Source organism: Perca fluviatilis, chromosome 12 (assembly GCF_010015445.1).
Source record: "Perca fluviatilis chromosome 12, GENO_Pfluv_1.0, whole genome shotgun sequence".
NCBI lineage: Eukaryota > Metazoa > Chordata > Actinopteri > Perciformes > Percidae > Perca > Perca fluviatilis.
Window position 1 is genome coordinate 38108401 of NC_053123.1, and position 17476 is coordinate 38125876.

The following is a 17476-nucleotide window of genomic DNA, read 5'->3' on the forward strand; positions in this document are numbered from 1 at the left end:
GGGACGCCCCGACAGACCCCGGGCCCCCCCCCGACATGTTGTTTTAGAAAATCTGCACTCAGACATGAAGACGTTACTGCATAGAGTTTACACCAGATATCTGATGTGGAGGATGAAAGAGCTAGAGAGAAGCAAACACACAAACACACACACACACACACACAGAGACACACACACACACAGAGACACACACAGACACACACACACACACACACACACACACACACACACACAGACACACAGACAAACACACACACACACACACACACACTGAGACACACACACACACAACACACACACAGACACACACACACACACACAGACACACACAGCAAACACACACACACACACACACACACACACAAACAACACACACACAACACACACACACACATGAGACACACACACCACACACACACACACAAACACACACACAAAAAAAACAACACTGAGACACAGACACACACACAGAGACACACACAAACACACACACAAACACACACACACACTGAGACACACAGACACACACACAGAGACACACACAAACACACAACACACACAGAGAACAACACACAAGACACACAAAAACACAACACACACACACACTGAGACACACAGACACACACACAGAGACACACACAAACACACACACAAACACACACACAACACTGAGACCACAGACCACAACACACACACACACACACACACACTGAGACAAACACACACACACACACACACACACACACACAAACTGAGACACAGACACACACACAGACACACACACACACACCACACACACAAACACACACACAACTGAGACACACAGCACACACAAGAACACACACAAACACACACAACAAACACACACACACACTGAGACACACAGACACACACACACACACTGAGTTTAATGGTCTCATCATGTCAGCTGACTTGTAGTCCGTTATATATCATTACTAGTTTACTTTAGAATCAAACATCAGATGTTATAAACACAGAAGTCCAACATTGTTAAATATATAGAAGTAGAAAGGACATGAAAAGAAAAGACCAAGTAGCACAAGTACCTCAACATGTGGAACTGAATGAGTACGGATGATGTACTCAGTTACATTGGACTCATGTGGAGATGTGACAGGAGATATGTGATGTAGAGATAGAGAGACAGGAGAGAGAGATGAGACAGAGACAGATGACAGGAGATGAAGGAAATGAGGAGATATGTGATGCAGAGATAGAGATGTGACAGGAGATATGTGATGTAGAGATAGAGATGACAGAAGATGTAGATAGAGATGTGATAGGAGATATGAAGAGATGATAGGAGATAGGATGCAAGACAGAAGATATGTGATGCAGATAGAATGACAGGGATATGTGATGATAGAGATGGAAATGGACAGAGATAGAGAGGACAGGAGATATGTGATGTAGAGAGACAGGAGACAGATAGAGATGGACAAGATATGGATGTAGAGATAGAGACAGAGAGATATGTGATAGAGATAGAGATGTGACAGGAGATATGTGATGTAGAGATAGAGATGTGACAGGAGATATGTGATGCAGAGATAGAGATATGACAGGAGATATGTGATGTAGAGATAGAGATGTGACAGGAGATATGTGATGTAGAGATAGAGATGTGACAGGAGATATGTGATGTAGAGATAGAGATGTGACAGGAGATATGTGATGTATAGATAGAGATGTGACAGGAGATATGTGATGTAGAAGAGATGACAGAGATAGAAGAGATAAGGATGAGAAGGAGAGCATGGAACAGAAAGGACAAGGAGATAGAGAGATGGAGAGAGAAGGAAGAGAAGGAAAGATGGATAGGAGAAAGAGAGTGGAAGAGATATGGAAGGAGATAAGGAGGAGAAGGATGATATGGAAGGAAAGGGAATGGGAGATGGACAGGAGGATGGAGAGAGAGATGGACAGGAGATATGGATAAGAGATAGAGATGGACAGGAGATGGAAGTAGAATGGAGATAGACAGACAGAGGACAGATGGATGGATATGGACAGAATGAGACAGAGATGGAGAGAGATGGAGATGGACAGGAGATATGGATAGAGATGGACAGGAGATAGAAGAGAGAAGGATGGAGAGAGGTGGAGATGGACAGGAAAGAGGATATGGATGGACAGGAGATATGGAGAAGGATGGAGATAAGGATGGACAGGAGATATGGATAGAGGTGGACAGGAGATATAGGAAGTAGAGATGGACAGGAGATATGGATGGACAGATATGGAAGGAGATGGACAGGAGATATGGACAGAGATGGACAGAGATAGAGATGGATATGGATGGAGATGGACAGGAGATATGGAGAGATAGAGATGGACAGGAGATAGAATAGAAGAGAGATGGATAAGGAGGATAGGAGATATGGAGAAGACAGGAGATAGATATAGATGGACAGGAGATATGGATAGATAGAAGGAGATGGATGGACAGGAGATATGGAGAATGGATAGAGATATGGACAGATGGATAGGAGATATGTGGAAGAAAAAAGGACAGGAGAATGGATGTAGATAGGAGGAAGGAGAATGGATAGAGATGGATAGGAGATATGGATATAGAGATAGAGATGGACAGTGGAGATATGGATGTAGAGAATGGACAGGAGATATGGAGATGGATGGAGATATGGATGGACAGAGGATATGGATGGAAGAGGAGATGGACAGAGAATGAGTATGAGTTGACAGGAGATATGTGATGTAGAGATAGCAGAGTGTGTGTAGATATGACAGGAGATATGAGATGTAGAGATAGCAGAGTGTGTGTAGATATGACAGGAGATATGAGATGTAGAGATAGCAGAGTGTGTGTAGATGTGACAGGAGATATGAGATGTAGAGATAGCAGAGTGTGTGTAGATATGACAGGAGATATGAGATGCAGAGATAGCAGAGTGTGTGTAGATATGACAGGAGATATGTGATGTAGAGATAGCAGAGTGTGTGTAGATATGACAGGAGATATGAGATGTAGAGATAGCAGAGTGTGTGTGCAGCCTGCAGGGCTTCTGTCTCTATAACTCCCACATAGAGGCATGAAAAGAGTCTGACGGAGACAAAGAGGACGTCCTGTGTGGGGGCTAAGCTGTCAGGCGTCAGGACGGATGGAGAATAACAGAAGAAGAAGAAGAAGGAAAAACGGAGAGAGCTGCGTGGAGCTGGAGGAAGTTACTGCAGGAGATAGAGGAGAAGAAGAAGAAGGTCCTCTCGTCATGTTTTAATCTGAGCGTAGGAGGAAGAAACTAAAGCAGCCCCAGTCTCACACAGCTCTTCATACTTCACACAGACAGACAGAGAGAGAGACAGACAGAGACAGAGAGACAGACAGACAGAGAGGAGACAGACAGACAGACAGAGACAGACAGAGAGACAGACAGACAGACAGATATACAGAGAGACAGACAGACAGACAGACAGACAGACAGACAGAGAGAGAGACAGACAGACAGACAGACAGACAGACACAGACAGACAGAGAGAGACAGACAGAGAGACAGACAGACAGACAGATATACAGAGAGACAGACAGACAGACAGACAGACAGACAGACAGACAGAGAGAGAGACAGACAGACAGATATACAGACAGACAGACAGACAGACAGACAGACAGACAGACAGAGAGAGACAGACAGAGAGACAGACAGACAGACAGACAGATATACAGAGACAGACAGACAGACAGACAGACAGAGAGACAGACAGACAGATATACAGACAGACAGACATAGACAGACAGATAGATAGATAGATAGATAGATAGATAGATAGATAGATAGATAGATAGATAGATAGATGTGTGTATGTGTGTGTGTGTGTGTGTCTGTGTGTGTGTCTGTGTGTGTGTGTGTGTGTCTGTGTGTGTGTGTCTGTGTGTCTGTGTGTGTGTCTGTGTGTCTCTGTGTGTCTGTGTGTGTGTGTGTGTGTGTGTGTCTGTGTGTGTCTCTGTCTCTCTGTCTCTGTGTGTGTGTGTGTGTGTGTGTGTGTGTGTGTGTGTGTGTGTGTTGTGCTTGTGTGTTGTGTGTGTGTGTGTGTGTGTGTGTGTGTGTGTGTGTCTATGTGTCTGTGTGTGTCTCTGTCTCTCTGTCTCTGTGTGTGTGTGTGTGTCTCTGTGTCTCTGTGTGTCTCTGTGTCTCTGTCTCTGTGTCTCTGTGTCTCTGTGTCTCTGTGTCTCTGTTCTGTGTCTCTGTCTCTCTGTGTCTCTGTGTCTCTGTGTCTCTGTGTCTCTGTCTCTGTCTCTGTGTCTCTGTGTCTCTGTGTCTCTGTGTCTCTGTGTCTCTGTGTCTCTGTGTCTCTGTGTCTCTTGTCTCTCTGTGTCTGTGTGTCTCTGTGTCTGTGTGTCTCTGTGTCTGTGTGTCTCTGTGTCTCTGTGTCTCTGTGTCTGTCTGTGTCTCTGTGTCTCTGTGTGTCTCTGTGTCTCTGTGTTCTGTGTGTCTCTGTGTCTGTGTGTCTCTGTGTCTCTGTGTCTCTGTGTCTCTGTGTGTCTCTGTGTCTCTGTGTCTCTGTGTCTCTGTGTGTCTCTGTGTCTCTGTGTCTCTGTGTCTCTGTGTCTCTGGGTAAAATCCACATCAGTTTCATGATGAAAGCATGCAGCCCTCGTGCTAAGCTAGTGTGTGTCTCTGAGTGACCTGACAGACGTCTGTCCTCAGCGTCTCGCTGTATCTGATGAGGACGTTGTGCGCTGACATGTGCAGGTTGTAATCGTGTCTCGCAGAGCGCTAATGTCCCGGCGCTGGCGAGCGCTCTGAGTGACAGGCTGTCAGGGCGGAGCTAAATTTAACCTCCCGGAGCTGTGATAAAGACACTCAGCTTCCTGTGGGAGCAGTCAGCAGGAAGTGAGCGTGGGACACGCCCCCCTGGCCTCAGGCAGCCCTCTCATTGGTCAGAGGAAGAAGAAGATAATACAGAGTAGAAATACTGTGTTACAGTAGAACAGGGGTGTCAAACTCAACTTCCCTAAGGGCCACACTAGAAAATGAGAGTCAAATCAAGGGCCAAACATAGAGTTTATTGCTTTTATGTCATGGGAAAAGTCAAATATCTTTGACTGAATTATTGCATGTCTCATATAGTCTTCTCATTTACAGTTTGGTCGACAAAAATGTCGAAACAAATGCAAAAAGCATCAAAATTTCGGAAAAAAACGTTGTGAAAAGTGACAAAAAGTAGATGGGCCAAAATGGATTTGGCCCACGGACCTTGAGTTTGACACGTGTGCAGTAGAAGATCGGCATTCAAAATATAACTGAAGTTAAAGTAGAAAAGTCTCAGCATCCAAATATAACTGAAGTTAAAGTAGAAAAGTCTCAGCATCTAAATATAACTGAAGTTAAAGTAGAAAAGTCTCAGCATCTAAATATAACTGAAGTTAAAGTAGAAAAGTCTCAGCATCCAAATATAACTGAAGTTAAAGTAGAAAAGTCTCAGCATCTAAATATAACTGAAGTTAAAGTAGAAAAGTCTCAGCATCCAAATATAACTGAAGTTAAAGTAGAAAAGTCTCAGCATCCAAATATAACTGAAGTTAAAGTAGAAAAGTCTCAGCATCTAAATATAACTGAAGTTAAAGTAGAAAAGTCTCAGCATCCAAATATAACTGAAGTTAAAGTAGAAAAGTCTCAGCATCTAAATATAACTGAAGTTAAAGTAGAAAAGTCTCAGCATCCAAATATAACTGAAGTTAAAGTAGAAAAGTCTCAGCATCTAATATAACTGAAGTTAAAGTAGAAAAGTCTCAGCATCAAATATAACTGAAGTTAAAATAGAAATCTCAGCATCAAATATAACTGAAGTTAAAAGTAGAAAAGTCTCAGCATCCAAATATAACTGAAGTTAAAGTAGAAAAGTCTCAGCATCCAAATATAACTGAAGTTAAAGTAGAAAAGTCTCAGCATCTAAATATAACTGAAGTTAAAGTAGAAAAGTCTCAACATCTAAATATAACTGAAGTTAAAGTAGAAAAGTCTCAACATCTAAATATAACTGAAGTTAAAGTAGAAAAGTCTCAACATCTAAATATAACTGAAGTTAAAGTAGAAAAGTCTCAGCATCCAAATATAACTGAAGTTAAAGTAGAAAAGTCTCAACATCTAAATATAACTGAAGTTAAAGTAGAAAAGTCTCAGCATCCAAATAAACTTAAAGAAGCAAAAGTAAAAGAACTCATTCTGCAGAACGAGAAATATCAAAACTGTTTCTTATCAGCAAAGAGCAGTTTCCAAAGTGTTCAGGAAACATGAGATCTCTCTGGGGCTTTCACTTATTTAAAAGTCACTGAAAAAATAATCTTTCATTCCACCTTCTCACCGGGACTGAACAGAAGTCTGCAGTCTGCCTTTTGGACAAATTAAAACCTATTTCTCTGTGCCACATTCAGGTTTTGTCTTCGTAAGAATACTCTGATTCAGCCCACATATCTGCCCTATATGTCTTCAGCAAACAGACTCGTTACACAAACCCATTTTGAGCTTATCAAAGTGACCAAACAATATGCATTCATCTACTCATCTCCAGACCAAGAAACAGAACTCCAGCTGTCAGAGACAAGGCCAGCGTTTCCCTCTGAGAAAGTAGCAGACCATGAAGATACTACGAGTATCTAAACGTACTGTACTTAAGCAGTTGGTGTAAAGGTCACATTATTTAATCTATTCATTTGTGTTCACACAGACGTTTTTCTAATTTATTTCGTGGTGGCCAGCACGAAAATGTAAACTAATGTATTGAAATGGGAAGCATACAGTACAGGCCAAAAGTTTGGACACACCTTCTCATTCAATGCGTTTCCTTTTTATTTTCATGACTATTTACATTGTAGATTCTCACTGAAGGCATCAAAACTATGAATGAACACATATGGAATTATGTACTTAACAAAAAAGTGTGAAATAACTGAAAACATGTCTTATATTTTAGATTCTTCAAAGTAGCCACCCTTTGCTTTTTTATTAATAAGGGAAAAAACTTCCACTAATGAACCCTGACAAAGCACACCTGTGAAGGTAAAACCATTTCAGGTGACTACCTCATGAAGCTCATTGAGAGAACACCAAGGGTTTGCAGAGTTATCAAAAAAGCAAAGGGTGGCTACTTTGAAGAATCTAAAATATAAGACATGTTTTCAGTTATCTGCATAAGGAGGTTGGTTGGGGGATGGATGGGTCAAACAGTTCAGGACATTCACCCCGGTTAACACTGGCGCATTAACAGAAATGTTGTTTAATGTGCATTGTCCTAATCAAAATAAATAAAATAAATCAATACAATGTTGTGTTAGTGTGTGTGTAGGGTCTAATGTTGTGTATTAGTGTGTGTGTAGGGTCTAATGTTGTGTATTAGTGTGTGTGTAGGGTCTAATGTTGTGTATTAGTGTGTGTGTAGGGTCTAATATTGTGTATTAGTGTGTGTGTAGGGTCTAATGTTGTGTATTAGTGTGTGTGTAGGGTCTAATGTTGTGTATTAGTGTGTGTAGGGTCTATTGTGTATTAGTATGTGTGGAGGGTCTAATGTTGTGTATTAGTATGTGTGTGTAGGGTCTAATGTTGTGTATTAGTGTGTGTGTAGGGTCTAATGTTGTGTATTAGTGTGTGTGTAGGGTCTAATGTTGTGTATTAGTGTGTGTGTAGGGTCTAATGTTGTGTATTAGTGTGTGTGTAGGGTCTAATATTGTGTATTAGTGTGTGTGTAGGGTCTAATATTGTGTATTAGTGTGTGTGTGTAGGGTCTAATGTTGTGTATTAGTGTGTGTGTAGGGTCTAATGTTGTGTATTAGTGTGTGTGTAGGGTCTAATATTGTGTATTAGTGTGTGTGTAGGGTCTAATGTTGTGTATTAGTGTGTGTGTAGGGTCTAATATTGTGTATTAGTGTGTGTGTAGGGTCCTATTTGTGTATTAGTGTGTGTGTGGAGGGTCTAATGTTGTGTATTAGTGTGTGTGTAGGTCTAATGTTGTGTATTAGTGTGTGTGTGTAGGGTCTAATGTTGTGTATTATGTGTGTATCTAATTTGTGTATTAGTGTGTGTGTAGGGTCTAATATTGTGTATTAGTGTGTGTGTAGGGTCTAATGTTGTGTATTAGTGTGTGTGTGGGTCTAATGTTGTGTATTAGTGTGTGTATGGTCTAATGTTGTGTATTAGTGTGTGTGTAGGGTCTAATGTTGTGTATTAGTGTGTGTATGGTCTAATGTTGTGTATTAGTGTGTGTGTAGGGTCTAATATTGTGTATTAGTGTGTGTGGAGGGTCTAATGTTGTGTATTAGTGTGTGTGTGTATGGTCTAATATTGTGTATTAGTGTGTGTGTAGGGTCTAATGTTGTGTATTAGTGTGTGTGTAGGCTAATAGTTGTGTATTAGTGGTTTGTGTAGGGTCCTAATGTTGTGTATTGGTATTGAGGGTCCTAATGTTGTGTATTAGTGTGTGTGTAGGGGTCTAATGTTGTGTATTAGTGTGTGTGTGTAGGGTCTAATATTGTGTATTAGTGTGTGTGTAGGGTCTAATATTGTGTATTAGTATTGTGTGTGTAGGGTCCTAATGTTGTGTATTAGTGTGTGTGTAGGGTCTAATATTGTGTATTAGTGTGTGTGTAGGGTCTAATGTTGTGTATTAGTGTGTGTGTATGGTCTAATGTTGTGTATTAGTGTGTGTGTGTAGGGTCTAATGTTGTGTATTAGTGTGTGTGTAGGGTCTAATGTTGTGTATTAGTGTGTGTGTAGGGTCTAATGTTGTGTATTAGTGTGTGTGTAGGGGTCTAATGTTGTGTATTAGTGTGTGTGTGTAGGGTCTAATGTTGTGTATTAGTGTGTGTGTAGGGTCTAATGTTGTGTATTAGTGTGTGTGTAGGGTCTAATGTTGTGTATTAGTGTGTGTGTAGGGTCTAATATTGTGTATTAGTGTGTGTGTAGGGTCTAATGTTGTGTATTAGTGTGTGTGTAGGGTCTAATGTTGTGTATTAGTGTGTGTGTAGGGTCTATGTTGTGTATTGTAGGTAGTGTGTGTGTAGGGGTCCTAATGTTGTGTATTAGTGTGTGTGTAGGGTCTAATATTGTGTATTAGTGTGTGTGTAGGGTCTAATGTTGTGTATTAGTGTGTGTGTAGGGTCTAATATTGTGTATTAGTGTGTGTGTAGACTAATGTTGTGTATTAGTGTGTGTGTAGGGTCTAATGTTGTGTATTAGTGTGTGTGTAGGGTCTAATGTTGTGTATTAGTGTGTGTGTAGGGTCTAATGTTGTGTATTAGTGTGTGTGTGTAGGGGTCTAATGTTGTGTCTTAGTGTGTGTGTAGGGTCTAATATTGTGTATTAGTGTGTGTGTAGGGTCTAATTTTGTGTATTAGTGTGTGTGTAGGGTCCTAATGTTGTGTATTAGTGTTTTGTGTAGGGTCTAATGTTGTGTATTAGTGTGTGTAGGCTAATGTTGTGTATTAGTGTGTGTGTAGGCTAATATTTGTGTATTAGTGTGTGTGTAGGGTCTAATGTTGTGTATTAGTTTGTGTGTGTAGGGTCTAATGTTGTGTATTAGTTGTGTGTAGGGTCTAATGTTGTGTATTAGTGTGTGTGTAGGGTCCTAATGTGTGTGTCTTAGTTGTGTGTGTAGGGTCTAATGTTGTGTATTAGTGTGTGTGTAGGGTCTAATATTGTGTGTAGTGTGTGTGTAGGGGTCTAATATTGTGTATTAGTGTGTGTGTAGGGAGTCCTATGTGTGTATTAGTGTGTGTGTAGGGTCCTAATGTTGTGTATTAGATTGTTGTGTAGGGTCTAATGTTTGTGTATTAGTGTGTGTGTAGGGTCTAATATTGTGTGTTATTAGTGTGTGTGTAGGGTCTAATGTTGTGTATTAGTGTGTGTGTGGGGTCTAATGGTATTGTGTTGTGTGTGTAGGGTCTAATGTTGTGTCTTAGTGTGTGTGTAGGGTCTAATGTTGTGTATTAGTGTGTGTGGGGGTCCTAATGTTGTGTATTATGTGTGTGTGTAGGGTCTAATGTTGTGTATTAGTGTGTGTGTAGGGTCTAATGTTGTGTATTAGTGTGTGTGTAGGGTCCTAATATTGTGTATTAGTGTGTGTGTAGGGGTCCTAATGTTGTGTATTAGTGTGTGTGTAGGGTCTAATGTTTGTGTATTAGTGTGTGTGTAGGGTCTAATATTGTATATTATTTTGTGTGGGGTCTAATGTTGTGTATTAGTGTGTGTGTAGGGTCTAATGTTGTGTATTAGTGTGTGTGTGTAGGGTCTAATGTTGTGTATTAGTGTGTGTGTAGGGTCTAATGTTGTGTATTAGTGTGTGTGTAGGGTCTAATGTTGTGTATTAGTGTGTGTGTAGGGTCTAATGTTGTGTATTAGTGTGTGTGTAGGGTCTAATGTTGTGTATTAGGTATTTTGGTAGGGTCCTAATGTTGTGTATTAGTGTGTGTGTGAGGGTCTAATGTTGTGTATTGTGTGTGTGTGTAGGGGTCTAATGTTATTATGTGTGTGTAGGGTCTAATGTTGTGTATTAGTGTGTGTGTAGGGGTCTAATGTTGTGTATTAGTGTGTGTGTAGGGTCTAATGTTGTGTATTAGTGTGTGTGTAGGGTCTAATGTTGTGTATTAGTGTGTAGTGGTGTGTGTTGTGTGTGTTTAGTGTGTATTAGTGTGTATTAGTGTGTAGTGGTGTGTGTTGTGTGTGTATTAGTGTGTATTAGTGTGTAGTGGTGTGTATTAGTGTGTAGTGGTGTGTGTTGTGTGTGTATTAGTGTGTATTAGTGTGTAGTGGTGTGTGTTGTGTGTGTATTAGTGTGTATTAGTGTGTAGTGGTGTGTGTTGTGTGTGTGTGATCATGTCTCCCTGCAGGTTTAGGGTTAGGAGGTTTCAGGCCGAGCAGAGAGCAGCGGTAACCGACGGTAACGAGTCTGTGTTTATCTGACAGCAGGAAGTACATTTTTACTCTGATAGTTCAACACAAGGACGCTCATCCACCTAAAGTTGACTTTCTCTAAAAGTTCTGTTGTTGCTGCTGACAGACTCACATTATTATTCTAAGTGTCTGACAACATTATGGGATGGATCCCTACAGAGATAGACCTTTTAGTTAAAGAGTAAGATCCTTTTAGTTTAACATGAAACAGCCCCGAAATCACCATCACCAAACTACACCAGACTCCATGTAAATAATCAGGACTTTTAGCGTGTATAGAGCAGCATATCTCCACCAGACTCCATGTAAATAATCAGGACTTTTTAGCATGTATAGAGCCAGCATATCTCCACCAGACTCCATGTAAATAATCAAGGACTTTTAAGCGTGTATAAGAGCAGCATATCTCCACCAGACTCCATGTAAATAATCAGGACTTTTAAGCGTGTATAGAGCAGCATATCTCCACCCGACTCCATGTAAATAATCAGGACTTTTAGCAGCTGTATAGAGCCAGCATATCTCCACCAGACTCCATGTAAATAATCAGGACTTTTAAGTGTATAGAGCAGCATATCTCCACCAGACTCCATGTAAATAATCAGGACTTTTTACGCGTGTATAGAGCCAGCATATCTCCACCAGACTCCATGTAAATAATCAGGACTTTTAGCATGTATAGAGCCAGCATATCTCCACCAGACTCCATGTAAATAATCAGGACTTTTTAGCGTGTATAGAGCCAGCATATCTCCACCAGACTCCATGTAAATAATCAGGACTTTTAGAGCGTGTATAGAGCCAGCATATCTCCACCAGACTCCATGTAAATAATCAGGACTTTTAGCGTGTATAGCGCAGCATATCTCCACCAGACTCCATGTAAATAATCAGGACTTTTAGCATGTATAGAGGCCAGCATATCTCCACCAGACTCCATGTAAATAATCAGGACTTTTAGCGTGTATAGAGCCAGCATATCTCCACCAGACTCCATGTAAATAATCAGGACTTTTAGCGTGTATAGAGCCAGCATATCTCCACTAGACTCCATGTAAATAATCAGGACTTTTAGCATGTATAGAGCCAGCATATCTCCACCAGACTCCATGTAAATAATCAGGACTTTTAGCGTGTATAGAGCCAGCATATCTCCACCAGACTCCATGTAAATAATCAGGACTTTTAGCGTGTATAGAGCCAGCATATCTCCACCAGACTCCATGTAAATAATCAGGACTTTTAGCGTGTATAGAGCCAGCATATCTCCACCAGACTCCATGTAAATAATCAGGACTTTTAGCGTGGTAAAACACACTTCATTCAAAGAAACTAAATAAATCTACCAAAAGCCGTCTTGGTTCATCTTTTCACTGTTCCAACAATCACCACTCTGGTTTGGTTGGTTGAAATAAACCCTTAATTCACCCATTCATATTTTGTCGTTTTCACCCACTCGCTGGCCGTCATGTTGAATGTAAACAAAAATAATTTGAAAGACAACCATTTGTCCCGCCACTCGGATTGAGCCCTGACCAATGGGGAGTTCCCAGACCCAACATCTGGATGATGCTGGTCAGGCTATCTCTTAGTCATCTTAACTTAGGCTTTGTGATGCAGGTACAGTAAGCCCCCCATGGCTGATAGATAAAGATAAAGTCACCGAAGCAGAGGGAGACACACTAAACTACATTTCTGTTTCATTCAAGTGTTTCTGCACTAAAACTCCTCAGAGAACCGAGACTACATGAGAACATTTGACGTGCTCTGGGTTTAAGGCTCATTAAAACTCAATTAGTTTACATTGTTAACGGCCATTTCAACCGTTAGCCCAGAAGATCTCTCTGTTTCCCAGCCTGATGGGGGCAGGTTGGTACCTGACTGCTGCTCCATGGATGGAAACACCAACTAAAGTCAGAGAAACACACAATGAGCCAAAGGAAGTCTGGGGGCTTTCAACACAGCGATATGTGTCCTTCATCAGCCAGGACCAGGATGGGTTCTGGGAGGCTTTGTCCTGCTGGAGAAGAGAGAGAGAGTTTTATTGTGAAGGGCTGAATGAGATCAGCTGGAGGAGAGGATTAGTCTCTACCTGAGAACAGAGAGAGAGAGACTTTTATTGTGAAGGGATGAATGTGATTAGCTGGAGGAGAGGATTAGTCTCTACCTGAGAACAGAGGGAGAGACTTTTATTTTGAAGGGCTGAATGAGATCAGCTGGAGGAGAGGATTAGTCTCTACCTGAGAGAAGAGAACAGAGCTCCAGGTAGATGATGAGAAGAAGAGTCCTTAATCCTCCTGCAGGGGGGGGGGCTGTGTGTGTGTGTGTGTGTGTGTGTGTGTGTGTGTGTGTGTGTGTGTGTGTGTGTGTGTGTGTGTGTGTGTGTGTGTCTGTGTCTCTGTGTGTGTGTGTGTGTGTGTGTGTGTGTGTGTGTGTGTGTGTGTCTCTGTGTTTGTTTGTGTGTGTGTGTGTGTGTGTGTGTATGTGTGTGTGTATTGTGTGTGTATTGTGTGTGTGTGTGTGTGTGTGTGTGTCTTGTGTGTGTATGTGTGTGTGTGTGTGTGTGTGTGTGTGTGTGTGTGTGTGTGTGTGTCTGTGTGTGTGTGTGTGTGTGTGTGTGTGTGTGTGTGTGTGTGTGTGTGTGTGTGTGTGTGTGTGTGTGTGTGTGTGTGTGTGTATGTGTGTGTGTGTGTCTCTTGTTTCCTTCAGACTCGGCAGGTAAACTTTATTTTGAAACCTGAGCCTAAACATGACACATAGACCTTTATTTTGAAAAGACAATCTGAACCTTATTTATGTTTTAATATTGTATTAATATTCAATATATTTCAAATCAGATATTTTTTAATGGATTATATTAAATTCATTAGAAGAAGTATTATTATTATTTAGTTGTTTTCATAATTTTTAATGTGTTTAAAAATATATATATATTTTAAATTGTATTAATTGAAAAAAATTTAAATTTTCAGGTATTTATTAAATAATTGTTGCTTACTAAAAAAAATTTCCTAAAATAAATTTTTTATTATTTTTTATTTGTAAATAATTTCTGAATAACTTTTATATAATTTATTATTTTAAGGTCATTTTATTTCATTCTGTATTATTTATTTTAATTAACAAATGTATTGTTGTACTTTGTGATCATTTTAATTATTTAATTATTAATTTTATTTTTAAAAACTACGTTTCCTTAAATAAATATTTTATATTATAAAAAAATATTTCAACATTATTTCGTATTTTTTCAGATCTGACCTGAGGTCATTGCGCCTGTCAATCACAGAGCCGTGTGCGCATGCTCAGCTTCCTCTCCTCCGTGATGAGAGAGAAGCAGAGCGCGTGCTGCTCTGAGGCTTCACCTGTGCAGGTAATCTACCTGCAGCCAATCAGGAGCTTTGGCGCCACCTGATTCCCAGCTGAGCGGCGCGAGGCTCCGCGGAGCATCACCGGCTGTGAAGAGGAGGAAGAGGAGGAAGAGGAGGAAACTCCTCAGTTATCCCTCCGCGGGAAGATAGGTGGCGCGTGCTGGTAGCTGTTTGTGTTGCAGAAAGAGAGAGAAACCCGGTGACAGCTCCGCGAGGGAGGCGTCACACAGCCGCGCAGAGACCCGGATCAGTCCCGACCTGCAGCCGAAAACAGCGCTCCTTTCCCGGCCACCGCTCTGCCATAGCACCGGGGACACACACCGGGACACACCGGGGGAAAACACGGGGACAAACCGGGTTAAACCTGTGGAACACACCCGGGGACACACGCCGAGAACATCCACATCTGTTTGAATATTTCAGGGAGGGGTGCACGCGCTGCAGCAGCACTTTTTCCTTTTCTTCAGCGCGAGGACACACGGACTGGTGAGTCTCTTCCTCGCTTCCAGGAGCCAATCAAAGCGCCGCTTACCTCTTCATACCTGCGCGCCTCTGTCTACCTGCGCGCTCTCTGCTCTCACCTGCCAGGTAGAGAGAGCCGCGCGCTCCCGCTCCAGGTGTTGCTGATGCTGTTTAGCTGCAGCAGAGAGACAGAGAGACCGAGAGACAGAGAGACAGAGAGACAGAGAGACGGAGAGGCAGAAAGACAGAAAGACAGAGAGAGAGACAGAGAGACGGAGAGGCAGAAAGACAGAGAGAGAGACAGAGAGACGGAGAGGCAGAAAGACAGAGAGAGCAGAGAGACAGAGAGGCAGACAAAGAAAGAGACAGAGAGACAGAGACAGAGGGCAGACAGAAAGACAGAGAGACAGAGGCCGGGAGGGCAGGGCTCTCTTCCCGCTCAGAGAGCCTCCAGACTCGGCGGAGCAGCTGACGCAGCTGCCGGTTCATTTAACGGAATAAAAAAAAAAATTGAAAATAAAGACAAATATGTTAAAATTACAGGACATTATTTTACATTTCAGATGAAAGCGGATTTAAAATCATCCGGAAGATTGAAGACAAATAGCTTAAAGATATTTTCTGCATTTTCACAAACATGATCGAAATATTAGAGAAAGCCGTGAGGCTGACATCAGGGTCGGCTTGGCTTCATCGAGCTGCGCACACATGACACACTGCGGCCTCAATCTCCTTATATAAGCTCTCTTATATTTACATCTATATTTACATCTGTATTTATATATATTTATATATTCTATATTTATATATATTTATATTAATATAGGTAGGTTTCCTGATATATTTGTCTTCGATGGTCCTCCCAGCTGAACCGTCTGACGGGTTTTACTGCAGAAAAAACTCCAAATCAACTTCTAATTTCATTCAAAAATTAGATTTATTTATATCACACAGTTGTTTTGTTGCAGCGTGTGTGTCTGTGTGTGTGTGTGTTTGTATATATATGTGTGTGTGTCTGTGTGTCTGTGTGTGTGTGTGTGTGTGTGTTTGTATATATATGTGTGTGTGTGTGTGTGTCTGTGTGTGTGTGTGTGTGTGTGTGTGTGTGTGTGTGTGTGTGTGTGTGTGTGTGTATGTGTGTGTGTGTGTATGTATGTGTGTGTGTGTGTGGAGTGCGTTTATATGTTTGTGCGTGTATGTTATATGTGTGTGTCTGTGTGTCTGTGTGTGTCTGTGTGGTGTGTGTTTGTATATATAATGTGTGTGTGTCTGTGTGTCTGTGTGTGTGTGTGTGTGTGTGTGTGTGTGTGTGTGTGTATGTGTGTGTGTGTATGTATGTGTGTGTGTGTGAGTGCGTTTATATGTTTGTGCGTGTATGTATGTGTGTGTGTCTGTGTGTGTATGTGTGTGTGTGTGTCTATGTGTGTGTGTGTGTGTGTGTATGTGAATGCGTGTGTGTGTCTGTGTGTGTGTGTGTGTGTGTATGTGTGTGTGTGTTTGTATATATATATATTATGTGTGTGTGTGTGTGTGTGTGTGTGTGTGTGTGTGTGTGTGTGTGTGTGTGTTTGTATATATATATATGGGTATTGTGTGTTGTGTGTGTGTGTGTGTGTGTGTGTGTGTGTGTGTGTGTGTGTGTGTGTGTGTGTGTGTGTGTGTGTGTGTGTCTCCTCCTCTGTGTGTCTCTCAGAGTTGAGATCAGATCGGGTGCGCGGGGCGGAGGGTGCGCAGCTCGGTGCACGCTCTCCAAACAAGCCAACAAAGTGGCCGCGAGGCCCTGAAGTGAGCAGGACGAGGTCCGGACCGGGTTCTAACTGAGCGGACTTTATCTGTGTGTTTGTGCTGAAGCTCCGTGGTGGATTTACTGTGCGCGTGGCCGTCGGGAGCGCGAGGAGGCGTCCATGCGGACCGGAGCGACGCATCAATGAAGCAGGACATCATGGCGGAGGGTCCCCGCTGCAAGAGGCGAAAACAGGCCAACCCCCGGAGGAAGCACGGTAAGACAGCACGCACACAAACACACAAACAGACACACACAGTCCCGCAAACTCTGCTGTCCCCGCCCGGCTGGCTGTCCCCGCCCGGCCGGGACCTCCCGGCTGGCCCCGGGACGCGACAAAAGAGACACTTTAAAGTTCTGTAACGGGACTTTGTGCAGGTTTTAGGGTGTGGGGTGTCTGCGTGATGGAGCCGGGACCCCCCCGGAGCCTCCATCTCTCTCACCGCGCTCACAAAAGCAACACAAATCTTTAAGTAAAGTGACAACAACGGCGTAACAAACCGACAGCCCGGGACGCGACAAAAGAGACTTTAAAGTTCTGTAACGGGACTTTGTGCAGGTTTTAGGGAGTGGGGGGGGGGGTTGTGGAAACTCCGGCGGGGCTGTGTGATGAAGCCAGGACCCAGCGGGACCCACCGGGTCTCTCCGGGTCTCTCCGGAACCCGGAGAGACCCGGAGAGACCCGGGGAGTCCCGGGGAGTCGGAGTCTCAAAGCAGGAAAACCGTTATTTCCGAGCTGTGGCTGCGCGCGGCTCGTTCACGCTCTCTCAGCCTGATAATGTTTAATATTATTAACATTTCAGACGTAATAACACACCAACATGTGGTTATCTGAAGCGGGTCCACGAGACCTTTGGTCTCTTTCTGATTCTCTCATTTTATTTCAGTATAAAGTGAATATTTGGGTGTTTTTTTTTTTTTGAAGACGTCACTTT

The 17476-nt window shown here is 42.3% G+C and overlaps 1 protein-coding gene across 1 annotated transcript; it reads left to right on the forward strand.

Moving 5' to 3' along the window:
• Nucleotides 1–2075: 2075 nt before the first annotated feature.
• On the forward strand, nucleotides 2076–17012 carry LOC120569496. Its single transcript, XM_039817352.1, has 3 exons — nucleotides 2076–2227; nucleotides 14390–14782; nucleotides 16610–17012. Exons 1-3 carry the CDS (start codon nucleotides 2076–2078, stop codon nucleotides 16902–16904), a joined length of 840 nt encoding a protein of 279 aa, XP_039673286.1. The 3' UTR covers nucleotides 16905–17012.
• Nucleotides 17013–17476: the final 464 nt, after the last annotated feature.

Excerpts from the sequence above, each read along its gene's own strand:
- LOC120569496 (XM_039817352.1), top strand. The coding sequence starts at position 2,076 with ATGGATAGAGATGGACAGGAGATAGAAGAGAGAAGGATGGAGAGAGGT. Across the intron at positions 2,228-14,389 it reads GTGGACAGGAGATATAGGAA|AGGAGGAAGAGGAGGAAGAG; the intron begins GTAGAGATGGAC and ends CCGGCTGTGAAG. Across the intron at positions 14,783-16,609 it reads GCGCGAGGACACACGGACTG|CTCCGTGGTGGATTTACTGT; the intron begins GTGAGTCTCTTC and ends TTTGTGCTGAAG.